The 24,744-nt window shown below is 38.3% G+C and overlaps 1 protein-coding gene across 2 annotated transcripts; it reads left to right on the top strand.

The window, feature by feature from the left end:
• The first annotated feature begins 427 nt into the window (after positions 1–427).
• Positions 428–21,080, top strand: LOC109002870 (histone-lysine N-methyltransferase ATXR2-like). 2 transcript variants are annotated; one of them, XM_018980786.2, is made up of 15 exons: positions 428–617; positions 840–915; positions 1,503–1,588; positions 1,681–2,048; positions 2,766–2,878; positions 15,416–15,447; positions 15,612–15,763; positions 16,538–16,625; positions 17,922–17,970; positions 18,133–18,187; positions 18,306–18,375; positions 18,471–18,540; positions 19,215–19,291; positions 20,474–20,530; positions 20,660–21,079. In XM_018980786.2, exons 1-15 carry the CDS (start codon positions 534–536, stop codon positions 20,768–20,770), a joined length of 1,488 nt encoding a protein of 495 aa, XP_018836331.1. In that variant the 5' UTR covers positions 428–533; the 3' UTR covers positions 20,771–21,079. The 2 variants fall into 2 exon arrangements, with proteins under 2 accessions (XP_018836331.1, XP_035549131.1); XM_035693238.1 differs by lacking the exons at positions 428–617; positions 840–915 and adding an exon at positions 653–772 and having other exon boundaries at positions 20,660–21,080.
• Positions 21,081–24,744: the final 3,664 nt, after the last annotated feature.

Genomic DNA, 24,744 nt, shown 5'->3' with positions numbered 1-24,744 from the left:
TTGAGGACTGTCCTCAATCTATTTATCCCTTTGAGGACTGTCCTCAGTCTATTTATCCTTTTACGTTATATAAGTTTTATTTCAAAAAAAAAAAAATTGTGAAAAGTAACGTGTGTTTATATTTTTTAAATATAATTTAAATTTTAAATTGATATAAAAGAAAGTAAAAAGAAAAAAAGGGTAGTGCTACTATGTCATCTAAGTTTGCCTACTCGGTGTGCCTTTATTGTAAATTATTTTTTTTTTAAACTTTTTATTTCAAACATTTTTTAAATCTGTTTAAAAAAAATCGGTACATTAATATATTAATAGCCAATTTCTAAACTATTAAATAAAAAAGTATTCAAAAATAAAATAAAATATATTAGCCATCAAATTGAAAGACAAACTAAGAAATATAGTATCATTTAAAAAAAAAAAAAAAAAAAAGACCACGGCGCCGTCACACATGCCATTTGAGAACTCGGTGCTCTTCTACTCTGCTTGAAGGCCGCGCAGCTCAGAGGCAAACAGTCTTTGCTGTGTCGTTTCAAATGGAGACAATCTGCTCAATAGACGCTGCGCTTGCCAGTGAAATCTCTCATCTTCTCACATCTCCTTCGCCTCCCCAAGTTCAGGCAACCTCTCTCTCTCCGTCTCTCTCAACAACTTCAACAGAAGAAAAGCTTAATTTGATTCATAAAACCTTGCTCTTTTACTGTTCCATGGTTTGTGTCCGGAGATAAGTGCAACTGATTTAAAAGAAACCGAGGGATGCTGAATAAAATAATCAGTTAGTGTTCCTCTGTCACTGTTGTTGTTACATCTGTTATTATTTTAATTAAATATCTGTTCTTCAGGAGTATTTCGATAACCTTATATCGACGAGAAAATGCCATGGTATCAAAGTGAAACCAAATGGAGAATTTGGAAAGGGTAAATCTTTATGTGTTTTTACTTCACTTGCACTTAGACAGTTAGCCTATGTAATGTGGCCGTTTGAATCAGTAATATACATGCTTGCACGTCTTGTAATTGAATTTGAAGTAGACGAGCATCTGGTCTGTCATTAGTTCAATTTCCATTACCAACTAGTTAAGGTGTATTATCGGTGAATTTGATGCTCTCGAGTTGTGAATAAAGACCCTATAAGGCTTCTGTCTATTATCAACACAATAAACGGTTGTTGTCTGATTCTGACAAAATATAAATTACCCTCTAACTCACAGTGCTCAATAATGAAGGTCTGTTCCTAAAGTTTATTGAGCTTTGCTCCTTAGAGACGACTAGAAAGTTGAAACTAGTGAGCTTTGTGAATGCATATTAGCCCAACAGTGCTTTTCATTCTGGAATGTTGGATATATCTTTTTTCCTTATAAATTTTATAAAAACGGAATCATTAACACAATGCAACAATAAAATGTCTTGGGAAGTTTCCTCAGCAAACTTTGAACAGCTTGCTTCCAATCTTTATCCTTCTTGTTGTAATGGCTATTTTTATCACATCGTCTGATGTACTGAAGGTGTCTATGCTGACTTGGACTTCAAGGAAGGGGAACTCGTTTTTAAAGACCAAATGCTTGTGGGTGCTCAACATTGTTCAAACAAGGTTGCGTATATTGAGTGCTCATTTACTAATTTTCGTCCATTTTTTGTCCCCTTAAGGTTAGCTCATCTTGTGTATTCCGTTTTGCATTGCAGATTGACTGTTTAGTGTGTAGCTTCTGTTTTTGTTTTATTGGATCGATAGAACTTCAAATTGGAAGGAGACTTTATTTGCAAGGTCTAGGTGTTTCTATGAATCATGGATCTGATATGGAGACCTTTAAACACATATCAAAAGATTGCAGCAAAACTGATTCCAACAATGGAGAATATGATTCCCTTTTGGAAAACCATGACAACTTGGGAAATTGTGCTTCTAGCAGTTCCAAACAGATATTCACTATCCCCAAAGATGTTGTAGAATCATTAATGAATGGTGAATTGATGTTGCCTTACTCCAAACAGTTCTCCTTGCCTCCACCTGTTCCATGTGCTGGTGGGTGTGGAGAAGCTTATTACTGCAGGTAACAGAATCCTTGCATGATGAAAAGTCTTTTCTTGGTGATCCATTTTTCTTTTACCACCAGCTGTTAAATAGGTTGTGTTTTAGCCATAACTACTTTAGATATAAGCACAAATGAATACCCGAAGAGCTTCTAATAATTTTATGAGAACTTCTCTTTTTCTGAAATCGAACTTGTTAGTTTTTTTTGTTTTTTACAAGTAAATCGCACTTGTTAGCTTTATAGTGATTCCTTGATGCTTAATTTTCCATTTATCAAAATCAACATTCGCCACACTTATTTTTTTCATTTATGTATTTATGCTATAAAAAAGACTATAAGAAAGATATGGGGCAGCACTTTTCAAGCACAGGAATCGAGTTTTTATATCATTTTCAAAACAGACCAGAAAAAGAAAATTTGGTACATGATAGGTGCCATGCTGTTACATGCACAACTTGCATGTTTGTTGAGGTATACAACATGGCAAAAGGGCACAAGGAGGGACATTCATGTTTCATAACTGGAGTACTGGTGCAAAGCTAAACAGTGAATAAACCTGATTTTACCTGTTGAAAAGGTAAATAAATGAATAAACCTGGTTTTGACCATATGAAACTATTCTGAGATTGCAGGTTTCCTATCTAAGTTTCCTTGGAACACGTGCTATTGTTCATTCTTCTCTGTAGCTGTCAAGTATGGATTAATAAATTTTGTTTTTCTTGTCAATATTTGTAGCAAATCATGTACAGAGGCCGATTGGGAACTGTCTCATTCCTTACTTTGCACTGGGGAGAGGTCAGAATCATCATGTCGGGAAGCACTTATAAAATTTATACAGCATGCTAACGGTAGGGCTCTAACATCCTTATTCATAAAAAAAAAAAAGGGCTCTAACATCCTAGGTTATACCGATGAATTATACAATTTTTTTTTATAGGTAAAAGTAAAGTTTTATTGATGTAAGAGGCAACGCCCAAGTACATTGGTAGTATACAACGAACATGCCTAATTACGCCTAAGCACTAGTGAGAGATACAAGCAAATCATGAAGATTGTCCTTATTACAAATAATGGCCGAAGCCCAAGAGAGTAAAGTGTTGTAAAAAAAATCGCTTCAGCTCATCCAAAGAATGCTCTATGTCTTCAAAGAATCTCTGGTTTCTCTCCAACCACAAATACCACATAATGCAATGAGGGATCATTCTCCACACAGCAGCGATGTGGGCATTTTCCCTAATTCTTGTCTAGCATCTTAGATTATCTCTAACTCTTCTAGGCATAACCCATGCCACCCTAGTCCGGTCAAAGATCTCATTCCATAAACACCGGGCCACCTCACAATGTAACAAAAAATTATCCACTGATTCTCCCATCTTTCTTGCACATAAAGCACTAATCTAAAATGATGAGACCACATTTTCTCAAATTATCCGAGGTGAGAATCCACCCAAGAGATGCAGTCTGTACAAAGAAAGCAATCCTAGGAGGTTCCTTGCACTTCCAAACAGCCTTCCAAGGAAAATTATGATCACCGAGAAGGAGCCTTGTAGAAGCGCACCGAGAATTTTTTATTTTCACTCAGATTCCAAATCATCCTATCCTCTATCTCATTGCCAATTGACATTGCATACAAGTCAAAGAAATCAGCAAACATATCCAACTCCCAATCTTGAGCCACTCTCGAGAAACTTACATTCCAATGGACATTGCCATTAGATAATACCAATAAATCAGCCACAACAGCCTCTTTGTCACAAGAAATTTGGTAGAGCATGGGAAACACTTGTGGTCTTGCATTAGAGCCCCTTCACCGCACTAGACATCATGCCAAAAATAAACGATATTACCTCTTCCAATTGCGAATCTGAAAAACTTGGAAAATCTTCCCCCTTCAGCTCTAATGTTTTTCCACAATCCCACACCATGTGTCCCCCTAACTCAATTAGAACACCAACCCCCCAAACACTCCCATACTTAGAATCTATGACTTCTCTCCATAAGCCCTCCCCTTCCCTATGACATCTCCACAACCATTTCCCCAAAAGTGCTTTATTGAAAACCCTCACATTATGCACCCCCAACCCACCGCAAGTTATCAGTGAGCAAACATTATCCCAACCAGCAAGATGGAACTTAGTGTCCTCCCCAATGCCTCCCCAAAGAAAGTTACGAAAAGTTTTCTCGATACGAGAGGCCACACTTATAGGTAGCGGAAATAGGGATAGAAAATAAGTAGGGAGGTTAGATAAAGCGCTCTTGATGAGAGTTAATCTTTTACCCTTGGACAAATATATCCATTTCTACCTGGCCAATCTTTTTGCAATTTTTTCTAACACCCCATCCCAAATGGATTTTGTCTTGAAAGCAACCCCGATAGAAGATCAAGGTATTTCAAGGGTAGGGAAGCAATCTTATAGCCCAAGATATTCGTCAAACCCTGAATATTGTTCACACCACCCACATGAACCATTTCAGACTTCGAGAGATTTACCTCCGGGCCTAAAACCGCTTCAAAGCAAAGTAATACAACCGTGCTGCATATGATCACGGTTCGGCTTACGAAAAAGTAGCGTGTCATCAGCAAATAGAAGGTGAGATGGATTAACACCTCCCACAGAAAATCCATCAAGGAAGCCTCCATTAACAGCCGCTCTCAAAATACAACTCAATGCTTCCATAATAATGACAAACAACAAAGGGGAGAGGTTATCTCCTTGTCTTAATCCTCTAGAGCTGTTAAAGAATCATTCTGGTGCTCCAATCACCAAAACCGAATAACAAACTGTAGTTATACAATGCCTAATCCAAGAAATCCATATATCCTCAAAACCACACCTCCCAAGTAAACAACACAGAAAATTTCAATTAACATGGTCATAAGCCTTCTCCATGTCTAGCTTGCACAAGAGCCCGGGTTTACCCTCCTTGATTTTACAATCTAGACAATCAATACCGAATCCAAAATTTGCCTCCTCCTCACAAACGCATTTTGAGATTTTGATATAATACTACTCATAACAGTACTCATTCGATTGGCAAGAACCTTTGAGATAATCTTATACGCCACATTAATGAGACAAATAGGCCAAAAATCTTTCACCTCCATTGCCCCAACTTTCTTAGGGATAAGAGCAATAAAAGACGCATTAATGATTTTTTCAAATTTACCAAAGGTGTATAGCTCTTGAAAAACCTGCATAATATCCTCCCCCACCACATCCCAACAATCATGATAAAAGGCCATCAAGAACCCATCTGGACCTGGGGCTTTATCCTTAGCCATCCCATGAATCACCCGAAAAACCTCCTCTACTTCAAAAGGTTTTTGCAACCACATAGAGTTTAACTAATCAATAGTCCCAAAGGCATACCATCAAGTTTGGGTCTCCAAGGGGATTTTTTCAGCAAGAATGTATTTGTAAAAATTGAAAATGTGGTTCTTAATAGCATCATAATCAAAGCAAACCTGGCCCTCAACCCGAAGCACCTTGATAGCATTATTCCTACGATGAGAATTAGCCACCCGGTGGAAAAATTTAGTGCACCAGTCCCTTTCCTTCAATCAAAGTGCACGTGACTTTTGTCTCCACTAAATTTTCTCAATAAGTAGCACCTTCTCCAGCTCTGAAGTGATAACTAATTTCCTGCAAGAGTTCTCGGAAAGAGGAGCGCTCACCTCCCTTTCCTCCAAATCTTTTAATTCCTCCATAATGGGCCGCTTTTTACTATTAATGTGCCCAAAGATTTCAACATTCCACCTCTTCAAATCCCTCTTCAATGCTTTCAATTTCCCAGCCAATATAAAGCTTGGTGAACCCTCTAAAGAATACGAAGAGCACCACAACCTGACTTTCTCCACAAAACCCTCAACTTTCAGCCACATAATTTCAAACTTAAAGTATCTTTTACCCTCGTGAATGCCTCCAATTTGAAAGCCCTAGTCAGTGATGAATCCCCAGTAAGACTGGAGTATTGAATTCCTCCTCCCTTCTGTCTAGTTTGATCGAAAGCCAGCACTAGAAGCAATGACAACGAAAGCGAGGGTGATAGTCAGTAAAGAAGAGCTACTCGAGTAAAAGAAGAGAGGAAATGAGTGAAAAGTAATGATAGGGATAGGAAGATGACTATCTAAAGCCAATAGTCCAGTAGCTCCTTGTATGTACTGGTCCGAGCAAACTCAATCCAATCTCCTGTAGCAAAGTATGTTGGAAAGTTTCCAAAATTTGCCTAGTCAACTCTGCTGTATTCTAGGAGATATTGGGTGTAAATGTGTGAATATTCTAGGAGATTTAGTTTCCTTAGAAGTTAGCATTTAATTTATTCTTTCCTACTTTATTCTTTCTTTTTTCTCTTCAGCTGTAATCTATATATACTGCCTTGTACCTATATTTCGAATTTTAATGAGAATAACTCCTACAAATTACTCTCTCATTCTAGATGGTATCAGAGAGCAAGGTTCCTTTTATGATTCATCTAAAAACCCTATTCCCTTTGGCGGCTCAAATCAGCCCCTAATATCTTGTTTTTTCTTCCTTCTTCTTTGCCTTTCTCTTCTATTGCTGTCAAGCCTTTTACCATGGCTGATACTTCAAACGAGGCCAAATCCAAAAGCAAACTAGAACCAAAACCTACCCATTCTGAACCCTACTCTGTCCAAATCACAAACATACGACTAAATGAGGCAAACTTCCTACGCTGGTCACAATCAATCAGGATGTATATTCGAGGGAGAGGGAAGATAGGGTACTTGACTGGTGAAACCAAGGAGCCCGAGAAAACAGACCCATCCTATGTTGTATGGGATGCAGAAAATTCCATGGTGATGGCATGGCTTGTGAATGCTATGGATGAAGAAATTAGTGCCAACTACATGTGCTATTCGACTACAAAGGAGCTCTAGGACAATGTTAGTCAGATGTATTCTGACCTTGGAAATTACTCTCAGATATATGAATTGCAGCAGAAAATCAGCAATACTCACCAAGGAGAAGGCAGTGTGACCAGGTATTTCAATGTTCTTAAGGGACTTTGGCAAGATTTAGACTTATTCAATGATTATGAATGGAAAATGTTAGTCAGATGTATTCTGACCTTGGAAATTACTCTCAGATATATGAATTGCAGCAGAAAATCAGCAATACTCACCAAGGAGAAGGCAGTGTGACCAGGTATTTCAATGTTCTTAAGGGACTTTGGCAGGATTTAGACTTATTCAATGTAGACCTATCTCTTCTGGTGGTTTGGGCATTAGAAATTTGAGAATCTTTAATCGGGCATTACTTGAGAAATGGTTGTGGAGATACCATAAAGAACCTGAGGCTTTATGGAAACTGGTGATCGAGAGTAAATATGGAGAATTATGGGGGGATGGTGTACTAATGAAGTGAGTGGGCATATGGTGTGGGTTTGTGGAAGCATATAAGAAGAGGATGGGGGGTCTTTTCCAGGCACATAAGATTTTGTCTTGGAAATGGGACTAGGATCAAATTTTGGTATGACAGTTGGAGTGGCAATGGGGTTTTAAAGGATCTATTTCCTATTCTTTTTAGGGTGGCAAGTGATAATGATGTCTCTGTGGCGGAAGTTATGGTAATAGTGGAGGAACAAATTCAATGGAACATTAATTTTAGCCTGGCGGCACATGATTGGGAAGTTGATAATTTTGCAACCCTTTTCAGCTTCTTATATTCTCTCAAACGCAGCAACCATCAAGCTGATAGGTTGTGGTGGATACACACGGGAAAAGGTGTATTCTCGGTTCGCTCGTGTTATAAATCTTTATCACAAGAACATCCAACCCAATTCCCTTGGAAAAGGATTTGGAGACACAAGGCGCCCCTCAAAGCAGCGTTTTTTGTGTGGACCGCTTCTTTGGGTAAGATCCTCACAACAGATAATTTGAGAAGACGAGGGGTGATCATCGCTGATTGGTGCTGCATGTGCAAGAACGATGGTGAATCGGTGGATCATCTTCTACTTCATTGTGATATAGCTCGAGGGATTTGGAATGAAGTATTCAGAAGATTAGGCCTGGGGTGGGTTATGCCCGAGTCTGTAGTGGAGATGTTGGCTAGTTGGACAGATTTACGAGGTAACAAACAGATCAAGGCTATATGGAAGATGTTGCCTATTTGTGTCATGTGGTGTTTATGGCAGGAGCGTAACGAACGGACTTTTGAAGACAAAGAGAGATCAATAGAGGAACTAAAAGCTTTCTTGTTTAGAACTCTTTGTACTTGGGCCAATTCCGTTAACTTTAATGGCCAAGATTTCCATGCTCTCCTTATTTCCAATGTTCCTACTTAGCTAGGACATTCTTTGTACTGAACATGGCTTTTGCCTATTCTTTTATTAATATACTTACAATTATCAAAAAAAAATGAATGGAAAAATTCTGATGATTGCAATCATAATAAGAAAATGGTAGAGAATGCCAGAATTTTTAAATTCTTGGCTGGACTTAATGATGAATTTGATGAAGTTAGGGGAAGTATTCTAGGGTGACAGCCATTACCTCCACTTGGAGAGGTATTTTCTGAGGTGCGAAGAGAAGATTGTCGTCGGAATGTCATGATGAAAAAAAAGGAGGATGAAACTATGGAGAACTCTACTTTAGTTGCTGCCAACCCTGCTCCTTATTGTACTACTAGCACAGATCTGTCCACTGCCAATATTTCTGCACAGCAGTCCTATTCTAACCAAAGGAGGTTTGAAGATAAGCCTCGGGTATGGTGTGATTATTGCAATAAACCACACCACACTAAAGAGACTTGCTGGAAACTCCATGGGAAGCCTGCAAACTGGAAGAGCAGCAAATCTGGAACCTCTGGCAGCAACTATATAGCCCTTAGAGTCAATGAAGCAAAGGCTAATTTCCTAAGTGTTGAGCAGGTGGATCATCTTCTTCAATTGCTGAAATCCACTCCTACATCCGGTCCTCCTACTGGTTCCTTGGCCCAAATAGGTGATACCCCTAGTACCTACTCTTGTGGCTTAACTCTTGCACCATGGATTATTGATTCTGGTGCATCCGACCATATGACTAGTACTTCACAATTTTTTCAATCTTATTACCCTTGTCCTGGTAATAAAAAAGTCAGAATTGCAGATGGAAGTTTCTCATCCATTGCAGGAACAGGTTCTGTCCAAATCTCTGACAAAATTGAACTAAAATATGTCCTTCATGTTCCTAAACTTGCTTGTAATTTGTTGTCTGTTAGTAAACTCTCACGGGATTCTAACTGCAGTGTCATATTCTTTGATTCCCATTGTGAATTTCAAGACCAACTCTCGGGGAGGATGATTGGCAGTGCTAGGATGATTGATGGACTCTATTATTTTGATGAGACCCTATTCAACATTAAACAAGCTCAGGGTTTGAGTAGTAGTAGTACTAGTTCAATGCCTGTACGAGAACAAATTATACTTTGGCACCTTAGACTTGGACATCCTAGTTTTCTCTATCTAAAACATTTGTTTCCCAGCTTATTTAAAATTGTTGATTGCAACTCTCTTCATTATGATACTTGTCATTTATCTAAGAGTCATTGGAACACTTATCAATCAAAAGGTTATTGTGCTTCAAAACCTTTTTATTTAATTCATAGTGATGTTTGGGGTCCCTCCAAAATCACTACTGCATCTAGAAAAAAATAGTTTGTGACATTTATTGACGATCATACACGGTTGTGTTGGGTGTATTTGATGAGTGATAAATCTAAAGTTGAAAAATTATTCAAGGATTTTTATCATATGGTTGAAAATCAGTTCCAAACACAAATCAGTATTTTTAAAAGTGATAATGGTATTGAATACTTTAACAAAAGCTAATGAACTTTTTTGTCAGCAAAAGGTGTTCAACATCAATCTACTTGTCGTGACACCCCACAACAAAATGGTATTGCGGAGAGGAAAAATCGTCATTTATTAGAGGTTGCACGTGCCCTCATGTTTTCTATGCATGTTCCTAAATATTTATGGGGTGATGCTATTTTGACTGCTTGTTATCTCATTAGTAGGATGCCTACTCGTGTTTTAAAATACATCACTCCTTTAGCCTGCCTAAAGGACCTTTTCCCTACTTATCGAGTAACATCAGATTTACAACTAAAAATTTTTGGGTGCACTGTTTTTGTTCATATACCAACCCATCTTCGGTCCAAACTTGACCCTAGGGTAAAAAAATGTGTTTTCCTCGGATATGCTCCTAATAAGAGAGGGTACAAATGTTTTAACCCTATTACAAAGAAAACTCACATCAGTATGGATGTCTTTTTCCTTGAAAAACAGCATTACTTTAGCCATAACTATCTTCAGGGGGAGAAAGAGAAAAGTGAAGATGAGTTCTGGCAAACTTCTAATCTTTTTCCTAATGTTTTCATTGACATTGACATGAACATCCATACTCCTTTAAAAGGTCAGGAAATAGAAAATTTATCTAGTGAAAATAATGGAATTCCTAGTCTACCTGTACAAGGCATAAATGATTCACAATCAGTGGGAGAAATACTACCAGATATTACCTCATCTAAACTTCATGTTTATACTAGAAGAAGAGATCGTCAAAATAATAAGAATCCTTCTTCCAATCCGGAGCAAAGCCAATCATCATCACCTTTACAAGTTGGTCCTTCCAATACACCAGGTAACTCTTCCACTCCTGCTCTTTTTAAAGACAATTCTGCTGATCTAGACTTACTTATAGCCCTTAGGAAAGGAGTTAGAACCTGCACCACACATCCTATTGCCAAACATCTATCCTATCATAGACTTTCTGACACTCATAAGGCCTTTACATCCAATATTTCTCACTTGTTTATTCCAAGAACCATTCAGGAAGCCTTGGATCACCCTGAATGGAGATTGGCTGTTAAAGAAGAGATGAATGCACTAATTGCTAATGGCACTTGGGAAATTGGTGAGCTACCAAAGGGGAAGAAGATTGTGGGCTGTAAATGGGTATTTACAGTCAAATTCAGGGCTGATGGTAGTATAGAGAGGTACAAAGCAAGACTTGTGGCAAAGGGGTTCACTCAAACATTTGGAATTGACTACCAGGAAACTTTTGCTCCTGTAGCCAAGATGAACTCAATCCGTGTGTTACTATCCCTAGCAGTCCATTCAAACTGGCCCTTATATCAATTAGATGTGAAGAATGCCTTCTTAAATGGAGACCTGGAGGAGGAAATTTTTATGGATCTACCACCAGGATTTGAAGGCAAAGAAGGCAAGGGGAAGGTGTGCAGATTAAGGAAGTCTTTATATGGACTTAAGCAATCTCCTTGAGCTTGGTTTGAACGCTTTGGGAAGGTAATAAAGAGTCACGGCTACTGCCAAGGTCAAGCTGACCACACTATGTTCTATGGACACACTGATGGAGGCAAAGTAGTTGTACTTATTGTCTATGTTGATGATATTATTCTAACAGGGGATGACAGTAATGAAATTTACAGATTAAAGAAGATTCTTGCTAAGGAGTTTGAAATCAAAGACTTAGGTAACTTGAAATATTTTCTTGGCATGGAGTTTGCAAGGTCAAAGAAAGGTATATTTGTTTCCCAACGAAAATATGTTCTTGATTTACTTGGAGAAATAGGTTTTCTAGGTTGTAAAGCTGCAAAAACACCTATAGAGCCTAATCTAAGACTCCAACCAGCTAAACCTGAAGAAGTAATCAATAGAGAACAATACCAAAGATTGGTAGGGAAACTCTTGTATCTCTCTCACACACGCCTGACATAGCTTTTGCAACAAGTGTGGTAAGCCAGTTTATGCACTCACCAAGACCTGAACATTTTGATGTTGTATACAAAATCCTAAGGTACCTAAGGGGGACTCCAGGTAAAGGCTTATTGTTTGGAGGTCATGGGAGTTTACAAGTTGAAATATACACTGATGCAGATTGGGCTGGAACTGTCACTGATAGAAGATCAACTTCTGGCTATTGTACATTTGTTGGAGGAAATTTAGTAACATGGCGCAGCAAGAACAAAATGTGGTGGCAAGGAGTAGTGCAGAGGCTGAGTTTAGGGTTGTTGCTCATGGAATTTGTGAAGCACTATGGATTAAAAGATTTCTAGAAGAGTTGAAAGTTACTAGTTCATTACCAATGAAACTGTATTGTGATAATAAAGCTGCAATAGCTATTGCTCACAACCCAGTTTTTCATGAGAAAACAAAACATGTGGAGGTGGACAAGCATTTCATCAAGGAAAAAATAGATAGTCGGGTAATCTATTTGCCCTATATTTCTACAGCTGAGCAAGTCGCAGATATACTTACAAAAGGACTGCCTAAGAAACAGTTTGAAAACTTAATTGGCAAGCTGGCTATGGAAGACATCTTCAAACCGGCTTGATGGGGAGTGTTGGAAAGTTTCCAAAATCTGCCTAGTCAACTCTGCTGTATTCTAGGAGATATTGGGTGTAAATGTGTGAATATTCTAGGAGATTTAGTTTCTTTAGAAGTTAGCATTTAATTTATTCTTTCCTACTTTATTCTTTCCTTTTTCTCTTCAGCTATAATCTATATATACTGCCTTGTACCTATATTTCGAATTTTAATGAGAATAACTCCTACAAATTACTCTCTCATTCTAGAGAGTAATGTGCCTCCCATGAAAGAGACACCAAAAATCTGTCCAAATGAGACCAAAACTAATTATTAGAGGAAGTGTGCACGCCACGAACAAGGGTAAATCCACCAGATCCATATCGAAGATAAATTCAGAAAACTCATTCATTGTCTGGCTATACCGGACTTCTCCTGATCTTTCACTAGGGAACTAAGTGATATTAAAGTCACCACCAATACACCACGGTTCCACAAACCGCCCAAACCCGCAAACTCCTCCCATAAAACCTTCCTATGTGTGTCCACATTTGGCCTATGCACACCTGTGAAAGTCCAACAAAAACCTTCCTCCACATTTTTAAACGAACATACTACCATATAATTTCCAGCACACTCCTCAATAGACTCAACCACCCTCGAGTGCCACATAATAAGGATACCCCCGGATGCTCCTTCAGAAGCAAGGTGCACCCATCTCACAAATGGATTGCCCCAAATACTATTGATGATGCTACGACCCATAAATTCCATCTTGGTTTCCTGCAAACAAACAATATCGAACTTCCAATGGTGTAAAAGATTCATCACCCGCAAATGCTTATTGGGATCATTAAGACCTCAAATGTTCCAAGAAAGAATTCTAGGATTTATGGGGAGAACCAACCTTTCCCTTGGATCTTCCTTTGCTAGTACTCCCCTCTCGTCCGTCATAATTGATTGAACAAGTGAAATGATTCAGCTCCCTCTTTTGCCTAGAAGCAAATTTAGGGGATTGAAAACGACCGCCTCAATAGCCATAAGTAATGCCTTGAATTGCTCCTCGAACCTATCACAAGAAATCCCCACACAATCCTAAATATCCTTCACTTTCTAAGTCACCCAATCCATTAGTGAGCCTCCCTTTGTAAGCAAGGGAGATGAGGTGCATAACGGCTCTGGATCCACCTCGGCCTCCTTATACACCAACTAATGAGTATAATTCACGTCCTTTGACTCAGACAAGAAATAAAGAGGCATTGACTTCTCCTCACCAATTTCCATACCACTCTCTACCCAACTACCGCCCCTTGAACTAGCTGCCCGAAGACTTTCGCCAGAGAGAAAACCACTTGAGCCTCTTCCCTGCTATCCATCGGCCCTGTCTGTGTATGCTATGCCAAATATCCCACTTCTACAGGTGAGAAAATGTTGAGATCCATCTCTAGATCAGCTGTCAACAACTCCACGACCACCTTTTTAGCTACCAACTACCGTCGATGATTCCTAGGCCACTTGCGATCCCGATGGGTTGATTGGCTTGTGAACTATGGTCCTTGGCACCTCGACTCCTCCGTCACTGTCGATGAACTTGGTACCACCGTTGCCTTCTCGCAAGTCCGATGGACCTTGGCACCTTCTCCGGCAAGGTTGATTGACTAACGCCAGTAGAAGGCCTAGCCTTTCCACCCTCCTTAACTCTCCACACAGGCTAGGTTTCAGCCCTAAGCTTTTCTTTCTTTTGCCCTACTTCCTGAAGCCCAACTGAACGGCCTATTTGATTTGGACCTAGCCCAGCCTCTTTTAGGCCTGGTTTGGATATCAAAGTCCTCCCAACTCATCCTATCTCATCTCATTTCATCACATCTCATCTCAATATCCAAACACCATAGGCACAAATACAAACACTTTTCAATTTCAAATCTTCAACTTTTTCATCTAATCATTACCTAATTATTACAACTTTCTCAAACTTCCAAAGAAAATACAAAAAACAATTCAACTTTTTCAAATCCCAAAAACTATTTCACTACTATTCACAGATCATCTCATCTCACTATCCAAACGAGGCCTTAATTGCCCTATCGGACGGCCCATTTGCTTAGAGCCTAGCCCAAACTCCTTTAATTGCCCGCCTGTTACAACAAACTTCTTTAATTGCCCTCAAACCTCATAGCTCAGGCCCATCTTATAGTCCTCCTCAACGCACCGTAGTAGTGCATCAACCTTTTCTTGCATAGCCGATAACTGCATTTTCACGTCCAGCAAGATACTGTGCACATCCTCCTTTGCCAGACCCATGACAAGCCTGCCTCCTCCACCTATCCACTGTGCACTTGCTGTCCCAGAGGGTAGGTGGAGCCTTTCCACCCTTGTCGGCACCATCTGCTGCACCAGAGCCGTGTGTCGGCACCGTCTGCTGCACCAAAACCTCCCTATATGAATAACTCTATGGGTGGTTCACCGCCACCAATGGCCTCCACACTACCCCTCTCCTCTACCTTGAAACTCTTGCCCTCCCTCCATAACGGCCTCCCACAGTGCATCGGCCATTCTCTTCCAGCCCTTAACTCCCAACTCTTCAGGTATGAAAATGAAACTTCGTTGGCCACCACCACCATACTCCAATAGAGCAATGTAACGGTTATGAACATTTGAACACCTATGCGCGATGAAGCTTATGGTACCCTCCCTTGATGCTGTGTAAAAAACCTTATTTTCTCCCATCACACAATCCTCCAATGTTTTGGCAAAACAGTAGGAATTCCCAACCTCATCTCCTTCACCACCCTCCTACTCCTCTCAGTAATGAACAAGAACTTCCCATCCTTCAACAAGGCAAATGCCTTTGATTCTATCACCATAATCCCCCCAATCTCACTTAAAAACACTCAACTCAGCAGTAATATAACCATTGCAACCCAAATAACCTCATCAGTAACAAGTTGTACGGAGAGAAAAACCAATCCTTAGGGAGTGAATTTGATAATTATACACTTTTCAGTATTTATTTTGTTTCTGCTCTCTCTAAAAGATTTATCTTCTTTTTTCCCCAGAAACAAACGATATTTTTCTCGTTGCTGCAAAGGTATATTAGTAATTTTATCAAGTATTGCCTTTGATCTTCCTGGTTATCTTCCCGAATCGTATTTTTGTATGAGCATTGCGTAGAATTAACCTAGCTACTTCATCTGTGCGTGCCACTTCCCAAGAAGTCGGAATATAACCTTATATCTCAGATCTTATTCTCAGGTTATCTCTTCCACCATACTAAGGTATAGGAAACTGAAAGCAACTCGTCTCAAAGAAAACGATAAGTGTGCCACACCTAATGTTTCGGACCATTCTGATATATCTTTACTGTTGGAGGCATGGAAGCCAATTTCAATGGGACACAAGAGAAGGTAGTTGTGAATCATGTTTCCTTTCTAATATTTTACCCTGAAAGAAAGATATTTAGGACAACACAGTGCATGTAGACATCAGTGAAGAATGTATTTAAATATCAGAGAATTATAATCCCCCTTCGAGATTCATGATGTTTGCCCTAGGAATTTGTAGTTTCTATAGTATATACAATATACCATTGGATGCATGGCTCCTATTGCATGTTAGTTCAATATTACTTTCATCTTTGTGTGGAACTGAACCTTTTTTTTCTTTGTGTGGACCTGAGAGGCTCCAGGACATGAATTAAGAGTTGTATAATAAGATTGTGGTAGAGTATCTCAATTCCACTTGCAGACTCTTGCTTTCTAATCACTCACATTAAATCAGATTACATAAAGAGATTGAAGTATTCTTTTGAGGAAAAAAACTTACACATTGTCAAGGAGTTTTTTGAAAGTAACTTTGGATATTTATTGAGGTAACAGATGTAGAACTTTCTTGCTCTGCAATCATTATAGGATTTGCTTGATCTTTTTGTGATATCCAATTCACAACAAAGATGCTTGTAATGCTTGGCAAAAAGTTAGATGTCTTATGAATATTTATATTTGATTTGTTACAGCATAGCCTGATGTTTTGGTCAGAGATCTTATTGTTCTAAACATTAATTTCTGTTTTCTTTGGCATGGCCCTTTTGGTATCTCTCCTTTTTTCTATTGTTAAGACTGCATAGGAAGATACTTTGTTATTTGAAGTATATTGCTAGAATCACTCAGATCTGTGTATAGGTGGTGGGACTGCGTTGCATTGCCAGATGATGTTGATTCTTCTGATGAATCTGCTTTCAGGATGCAGATAAGAGAGCTGGCATTCACGGTAAAACTTACTCGCATAACTTGGTGTATGTTACGTGTGAACATTCTCAATTTATGTTTAAGTGATTTGGTTGCATCCATAGACAGTAATCACCTAGGGCATCAAATGGAGTGACAATAAAGGAAAACAATAACTCAATATATTGAATCAGCACAACCTTCAATAATTTGAATTTCAAAAAACAAACAAATAAATAAATAATAAAGGAGTAATCTTGAAAATACCTGTAGTTGCACAATCAGTCTATCCATAACTAGATCACATATCTCAATTGGTCCTCGTGTATAGGTTTTCATGACATACCTTCAGGTCAGAACGACTCAAAATATCCTCTACGAAGCTCTTCCAAAAATGCTCCTGTCTTTGGATAACTACCCTGCATGTCAGAAACTTTGTTACTCGATCAGAATCTGCCCACCAAGGTCATAAAGTCCCTTAGTTCAATATCTTTCTCTCCCACCTCAATATATGTGCATTTCTAGGTCCTACCCTAGATGCCTCTGAAGATCCAGTATATTGGACCATTTTAATTTGAGTTTGGTTGAGGAAGTAGCTTTCTAGATCAGATGGATAGGGAACTTTGAGTCTAGAATTGTTCAGGTCGCTTGGGCGTTTGGATTCACAAAATTTTCAGAAGCTTCTTCATTTATTTTTGCCTTTCAATCTAAAGATCTAAAGTTTAGAAAAAAAATTCAATCTCTCTTAAAGAAAAGAAAATCATCTAATCATTTACCTTAGCTTTTATGACAAATGAAAAAACAAACACAAAAACCTAAAGAAGTTTGCAAAACCCAATACAAAGCACATCAAAACAAATTTTCATCCAAAATACTTTTCAATTCTCTCTCTCCGTTTTGACAAAACCAAATACAAAAGACGTCTCAAAAAGTTTTTCAAAAATTCTTAAAAATTAGAGAACTTTTCATGCACCAAACGATTTAAACTTTGGATTAAATCATACTAACCACTGGTTCATAAATACTTAGAGCACTTGTGATCTGAAAATATTAATAGTTATCTTACTTTAGAAGTGGCATTGCATAGCATCATTCCTATGAAATGGAATCTTTATGACTAAGTCCTATCACTTTGTCCAAAAGGTAAACTTTATTGAGAACACAAGCTTAATGCACTGATTAGGCTTTGTTTCATGAACACACCATATAATAGTGGGGAACTCTTTCCAGTGGAGTTCCAAATAGTAAATGCTCATCTTTGATTAGAAATTATAATGCAGACCTATTATGCTGCTATGTTGAATCCTAAATATTCAAATTGTATCTTGTATCCTTTCAGTCACTGCAACTTCTCAAGGCAGCCATATTTGACAAGGAATGTGAGCCATGTATCCTTTTAAATGTAGAGTCTATATACTTTTGCTTTTCATTGTACCTATGCTTATCTATCAATGTTCAGCCAGCTCCCTTTTAGATAACAAGGCAGAAAACCCTGACCCAACATTCATTATTTGTGACACTCACAAGTTGAAGGCCTTAACTCTACCAAGTGTTTTCCCTGGAGACCTATGGGCACATTATTGGCATGTTTGAGCTGAATAATCTGTAAGAGTCATGCTCTCTCAAGGCTGTTTCTCTCATTATTCCAGCCACTTACATGCAGTGCTTCGAAATGATGCAGCGTGCCACTGTGTGACACTATTTAAATTAATTTATGTTTCAGTGATTTGGTTGTAGCATCCCCAGTGGAAGATTACTTTTTATACATCGATGATCTTCCTTATACTGAAAAGGTTAGAATTATGACCTTGTAGCTACTTTTTGTTCTTTATTTCTCTTTTTAATGAAACATAAAATTGTAATGTCATTACCTTATCACTGATGACAGCAAGAAGCAGAGCAAGTTACACAACCATTTCTTGATGCTCTTGGAGATGACTATTCAGTTTGTTGCCAGGGTAAGATGATATTAAATGCAGAATCTGTCAATATGTTCAAACAAGTTCGTTACTTTCTCTTGCTTGTTATCCTTCTTATTTTTATTTTCCGTTTTATCATTTGTTTGTAACTTTGTATTCTTATTCTCTAAGAACCATAGCAAGATAATATGCTTCTGCAAAAGGTGTTGAACTAATCTATTCTGGCTTCTAAATGTTATTTGGCAGATTGCTTCAGAATTGGTTTTTCATTAACTCCCAGATTTTGATCATAGTATCATATTTACTTCAACATTAAGCAATTAGAAAAATTATAGGCTTTGATATGTCCTCTGAAAAAAGTGTCTTACACAGACAGGAACAGAACAATGCATTGAACTGCATTCCTTGTCAAAATTAAAAATCCATTAGCATTACATGGAATTGATACCTACTTTACTGCATTGGGTTTTCTGCAATCTATATAAGCTTATAGTTGAGGTTTATGATTCCCCTAAGATGATGTTTTCTATCCTATAGGAATTTTTATATCTAAGTCAAATAAGATTAGTTAAAGCTACTCAGATATTGTAATATCGTGGTGCTTGTAAATATCTGCATCTTACATAGAATTTTTTTTTCTTTGTTTTTTTTTAGGGAACCGGGGGGGGGGGTTGGTTTAAATGTGCTGACTAACATAATTTTATTTACCTTAGGCACCGGCTTTTTTCCTTTGCAAAGTTGTATGAACCATTCCTGTTGTCCTAATGCGAAAGCATTTAAACGAGAAGAGGTATGTAAACCAGAGGTTACTTTTTTGTAGCTTATGAGAGTTCGCAAATTTTGGTGCTTTTTTTCTTTCAATTTTCTGGTTGTAGCTTTTGGAGATATGCCTGTTTTAGATATAAATTTATACAGAAAAATGAAGTTTGTTTTGTCTCTAAGTTCTAACTGTCCAGCTAACATGCTGTCATGTGGGGGCCAATGAATTAACATCTTAAACTTCCGAGAATTCTTTATTTTATTCATTGGTTATTAGCATCCATGTTCTGTCTGTCTCTTTTCTCCTAGAATTGTTCAATCTGATCCTGTATACAATGGTAGTACACACCTCAGCAACCTCCAAACAACCTGTATTTTTTTGGTATTACTCTTGTTTTTTATGCTGAATTTCATCTAGGTCAGATGTTGCAGGATTATGATCCAGGCAGGTTCAGGTTAAGCTCCCAGGATTAGCACGAACATTTGTGTTTAGACAAGTCTATCACAGGCACAAATGCCTAACAAAAAAAAGGAAGACCTTCTCCAACCTATTTAAGACCAGCAAAGATATATGGCCATCATGTTAATGTTTTTTCTATGTATTTTCTAAAATTCATATTTTATTTCACCTAGCTGGTTTCTGACAAGTTGAATTAGTGGAAGGCATCTTTAATTATGTTGGGACCTAGTCAGCTATAAATACTTCAATAGCACAAGTTAGACTTGATTGAGCAACATGTTAACAGCCCTCCCTTCCTTTTTTAACCATCAAGGTGGGAGCAATCTAGTTTATAGACAACACATGCTTAAATCATGCCATAGCATCTCCGTTTATGTGACACTCATGGGCTGGGCATTAGTATGTGTAGAATTAAGAAACCACCTAGGAGTATGTGTGATTATTGCATGTTTACAGTTATAGACTTGGGGTATACCTTTTTTTTATCGGTAAAATAAGATTTGGGGTCTTTTATTTTAAGCATTCATGTGGTAGATGGAGTCATGAGTTGTTTCGTTGATCAAGAAATGTTAAAGTCCACTGTGTAAGAATAGTCATGCTAGAAATTGACTTCATGCGCAAATGTACATTGGTAGCATATGAACAAATCAAACACGGTTCAGCAAAGTCCATGGTAGTTTATACTTGGCAAGAAAGTTCAGTTTCCCTTCATGATTTTGTGCCTCTGTCATTCATGTTTGTTCTCCATTGCAGGATAGAGATGGTCAAGCAACATTAATTGCACTTGGTCCCATCAGCAAAGGAGAAGAGGTAATTCATTTAAGCAACCTGGGCTGTTTTAGTTTTCACTCCTGCAATCAATTTAAAGTTACCTGAAATGGAAACCCCCATCTGTATATTTTTGTGCAAGAACTATTTAACATTTTGGAGCATTTTCAGGTTACCATTTCATATGTAGATGAGGACCTTCCATTTGAAGAGAGGCAGGCATTGCTTGCTGACTATGGTTTCAAATGCAAGTGCCCCAAGTGTTTACAAGAAGAGACATGATCAAGCATTGCCAAATTTCAATCCTAGGATTCAGTCTTGACACTTGTACTGGAAACAATATTAATGACACTGCATTAAGCTGTCAAGAAGATTATTCTCTGATAATACATATGAAACCATATTTTTGTCAAGAAGATTAGGGTAGTTCATAGGTTTTTTGTGGCATCTTAACTTGTTTCTTCACTAATTTTGTCTTCTTTTATAAGGTGCAACTTTGGAATTGAAAAATAGCTTGGAGACAATACAGTGAGACTATATTTTTGTTATGACTAATGCTACATACAGTTATGGAATGCGCAAGCGCCGTGCAGTCGCTTTGAAAAAGAGTGGGGTCTACTATTTAAAAATTAATTGTTTTTCATATGAGTCTCATATTTATTCATTTTTTTCAAAGTGATTGCGTGATGTTTGCGCACTCACGACTGCAAGTATCATTTCTCTTTTGTTATCTTGCTTTTTTGTATTGTTAGTTGTTTCGAAAACTGGTTTATATTTTGTTGCTGCTCATGTTTAGTTTATATTGGCATATTTATTTTTATTTTTTAAAGAATAGGGACAATACCTCTAATTTTATTAATAACCCTCACTTTTGGAGGAGGAATTCCTTTTACAAGAAAAACTTGGGGGTTACAAAAATTTCAAAACCAAGCTTTAAGAAAAACTCTTATCTATATATTATGCTAAATACAATCAAAATCTACACTTAAAGAACTAAGTTAAAATCCACAACCATCTAATTACATTGCCTAAATTGAGGTAATCTAAAAACCTCCATTCTATACCCCAAAACCAATGATGGCAATTGAATGGTCAAATAATAAGTGGTCGAAACACCTATTGCAACTTTTTTCAAGTTGATCATCAACAAAATTACCCATTTCATATGAATGTTGAATAGAAAAAGATAAAACTTGTTGGGAAGTAAGAATGTCCTAATGTTATAAAACTGCCATGGTTGGAGAATGTAACACACGCTGCCGCTGATGGTGGAGACAAAAGTGGACGGCACATGGGAGAGGAGGAGAAGAGAGGAATCGGTGGAACCCTAGCTTGAAGACAATTTACCTAAGTGAACTGAAGTGATCAATTGGGGAACCAAAGCAGTTCGACCTTCTGGAAGGAAGAAGTACAAGTCGCGGGCTGGGCTTGAGAGGCTTGAGTTGGTCTCCAATTATTTACTTTGGTCTTATGTTTAATTTATTTGTTGGGTCTGGGTGTAATGGGTCGTAGCCCATACTCTTTTATTTAGTCCATGTCTTTAGTCTTTATTTCCATGCGGTCTGAGTTAGTCTGTAAAGCCCAATAGGGCTCAGTAATTTCCCTTTAATTCCGAGTACCTGAAACCTATTGAGATATCAGAAAGTTTAATAAAATAAATCCTATTTTATCACCTATTTTCTCTGGAGGCGCCTACCCTTGAATGAGGCATTTCATATGGTTACTGTTCCATTTCTTACACTATTTTCAATAGTGTTATAAGGGGTATCTAGAGACACTTTCCCGATTCTCAAACATTACAAGAAAATGGCTGAAGGCACAAGAATAAACCAGTTACAAGATGGTTTAAATGCTGTGAAAAAAATAAATGAAGTGCTGAAAATTGAAGTAACGACTATCAAGAGGCAGCTTGATGCTGTTGTACAGTAGCTCACAGCCTTGAACTCAGAACTTCAGAAACATAACAGCGATAGAGCATCATCTTCAAACGTTCACAACAGAGAGGATGGTGGTCCACAACAAAGAGAGATCCATACCCACCCCATCAGGCTTGATTTTCCTGTCTTCTATGGTGAAGAGCCTGTAGGTTGGATTTATAAGATTAATCAACCTTTTAGTTTTCATAATACAATGCCCCAACACCGTTTAAGGCTGGCATCCTTCCACGTGGAGGGTAAAGCCCTAACTTGGTTCCAAGATTTAGAAGAATCTGTACACCTTATTGACTGGGACTCTTTCATTAAACCCATTTTAGTAAGATTTGGCCCTAATGCTTATGATGATCCTATGGAGACACTCACTAAGCTAAGACAAAGTAGCACTGTTGAAGAATATAAGGCCAGTTTTGAGACCCTATCTAATCGGCTTAAGGGATTGTCCGATACTTACAAACTGAGCTGCTTCCTAAGTGGCCTTCAGGATGGCATCCATTTACCGATCCGAATGTTTAACCCTCAAAACTTAACCTCAGCCTATAGTTTGGCCAAGATACAAGAGGAAACCATTAACTTAACCAGAAAAAACTAGAGATTTAGCCCAAGCTACTCCCCTAACCTAGGTATACTTAAAAAACCCAACCTGCCACCCTTCCACCAATCCAAACAGCCAATAGAAACCAACAAAAACTTTTCCAAACCATCCCTTCCCAAACAGAGAATTAGCCAGCAACAAATGAAGGAGAGGAGGGAAAAAGGGTTTTGTTATTATTACGATTCCAAGTGGAACCTGGACCATAAGTGTGAGAGGCCCAAATTGTACATGCTAGAAGATGTGATGCTGGAAGGTGATATTGAAGTGTTGTGTGATGATGAATAGTGTGCTAATACAACAAAACCTACAATAACCGAATTAATAGTAACTCAGGGAGGTCCTGAAATTTCACTCCATGCACTGACAGGTTCTCACAACCCGAGAACCATGCAGCTGAAAGGTAAAATTGGTGCTCAATGGGTGACCATTTTGGTGGACACAGGATCTACTCATAGTTTCTTAGATCCATCAATTATAAAAAGGACCCAACTTCCACTAAATCTCAAGGAAAAGGTAGAAGTGAGAGTTACAAATGGGCAGCTGATTCCCAGTGAGGGGAAATGCAATGGTGTGAGGGTCCTAATCCAAGGCACTGTCTTCAAAGTGGATGTGCATGTCCTTGTACTAGCTGGATGCGACATGGTGATGGGAATTAATTGGCTGAGGGAATTGGGATCCATCTTGTGGAAGTTTCAGAAGCTTGTGATGAAGTTTCATTTTCAAGGGAGAGCGATTTCAATTTAAGGGCTGGCATTAGCAAGAATGATTGAAAATGGGTCTTTAAAAAAATTGAATGGGTTTGAAAAGAAGGGAGTGTTCTTGCAAGTGATTGAAGAGGTAGTGGGCACAAAAAATGTAACTCTAGAAGAAGTTCTAGATTCCTTACAACCACTGTTAAAACAGTTTAAGGATGTATTTTTTGAACCTAAAGGCCTTCCCCCATCACGAAATCACGACCATGCCATAAATTTAATTCCCAGGGCAAAACTCATTTCTTTAAGTCCTTATCGCTATCACTATTTTCAAAAAGAAGAGATTGAGAAAATGGTACGAGATTTGCTGTCCACTAGGGTTATTAAGCCTAGCCACAACCCCTACTCATCCTCGGTGTTGCTGGTTAGGAAGGCCGACGGCACTTGGAGGCTTTATGTGGACTATCGGGGCCTTAATAATGTGACCATCAAGGATAGATACCCTATCCTTGTAGTTAAGGAGCTTATAGATGAATTACAAGGGGCCACGATTTTTCAAAGCTGGACTTGAGGTCAGGTTACCATCAAATCCGAGTTAAACCTGAGGATGTGCCAAAAACAGCGTTTAGGACACATGAATGGCACTAAGAATTTTTAGTTATGCCCTTTGGGCCGACTAATGCCCCATCTACCTTCCAAAGCTTAATGAAAGAGGTATTTCTCGCCCATTTGAGAAAATTTATACTTATTTTTTTTTATGATATACTTGTATACAGCAAAACTGTCAAGGAACATGAGGAGCACCTCCGAACCACTCTTAGGCTGCTAAAGCAACACCAGTTATATGCCAAGCAATTAAAGTGCCACTTTGGTTACAAGGAAATAGCCTATTTAGGCCATTTAATCTCTGCTGAAGATGTCCAGACAGATCCCTCTAAGCTACAAGATATGAAAGAGTGGCTCTTACCTAAGTCCCTTAAGGCTCTAAGGGGATTTTTGGGATTAACAGGGTATTACCGTAGATTTATATAAGGA

Source organism: Juglans regia, chromosome 1 (assembly GCF_001411555.2).
Source record: "Juglans regia cultivar Chandler chromosome 1, Walnut 2.0, whole genome shotgun sequence".
NCBI lineage: Eukaryota > Viridiplantae > Streptophyta > Magnoliopsida > Fagales > Juglandaceae > Juglans > Juglans regia.
Note: the sequence above shows the minus strand (reverse complement) of the source record. Positions and strands in the feature narration are given on the sequence as shown.

What these genes read in the sequence shown, in the direction of transcription:
- LOC109002870 (XM_018980786.2), top strand. Translation starts at nt 534, where the DNA reads ATGGAGACAATCTGCTCAATAGACGCTGCGCTTGCCAGTGAAATCTCT. An exon ending in AAGCATTTAAACGAGAAGAG is followed by an intron (nt 19,292 to 20,473) that starts GTATGTAAACCA and finishes TCTCCATTGCAG; the next exon opens with GATAGAGATGGTCAAGCAAC. An exon ending in CCATCAGCAAAGGAGAAGAG is followed by an intron (nt 20,531 to 20,659) that starts GTAATTCATTTA and finishes GAGCATTTTCAG; the next exon opens with GTTACCATTTCATATGTAGA.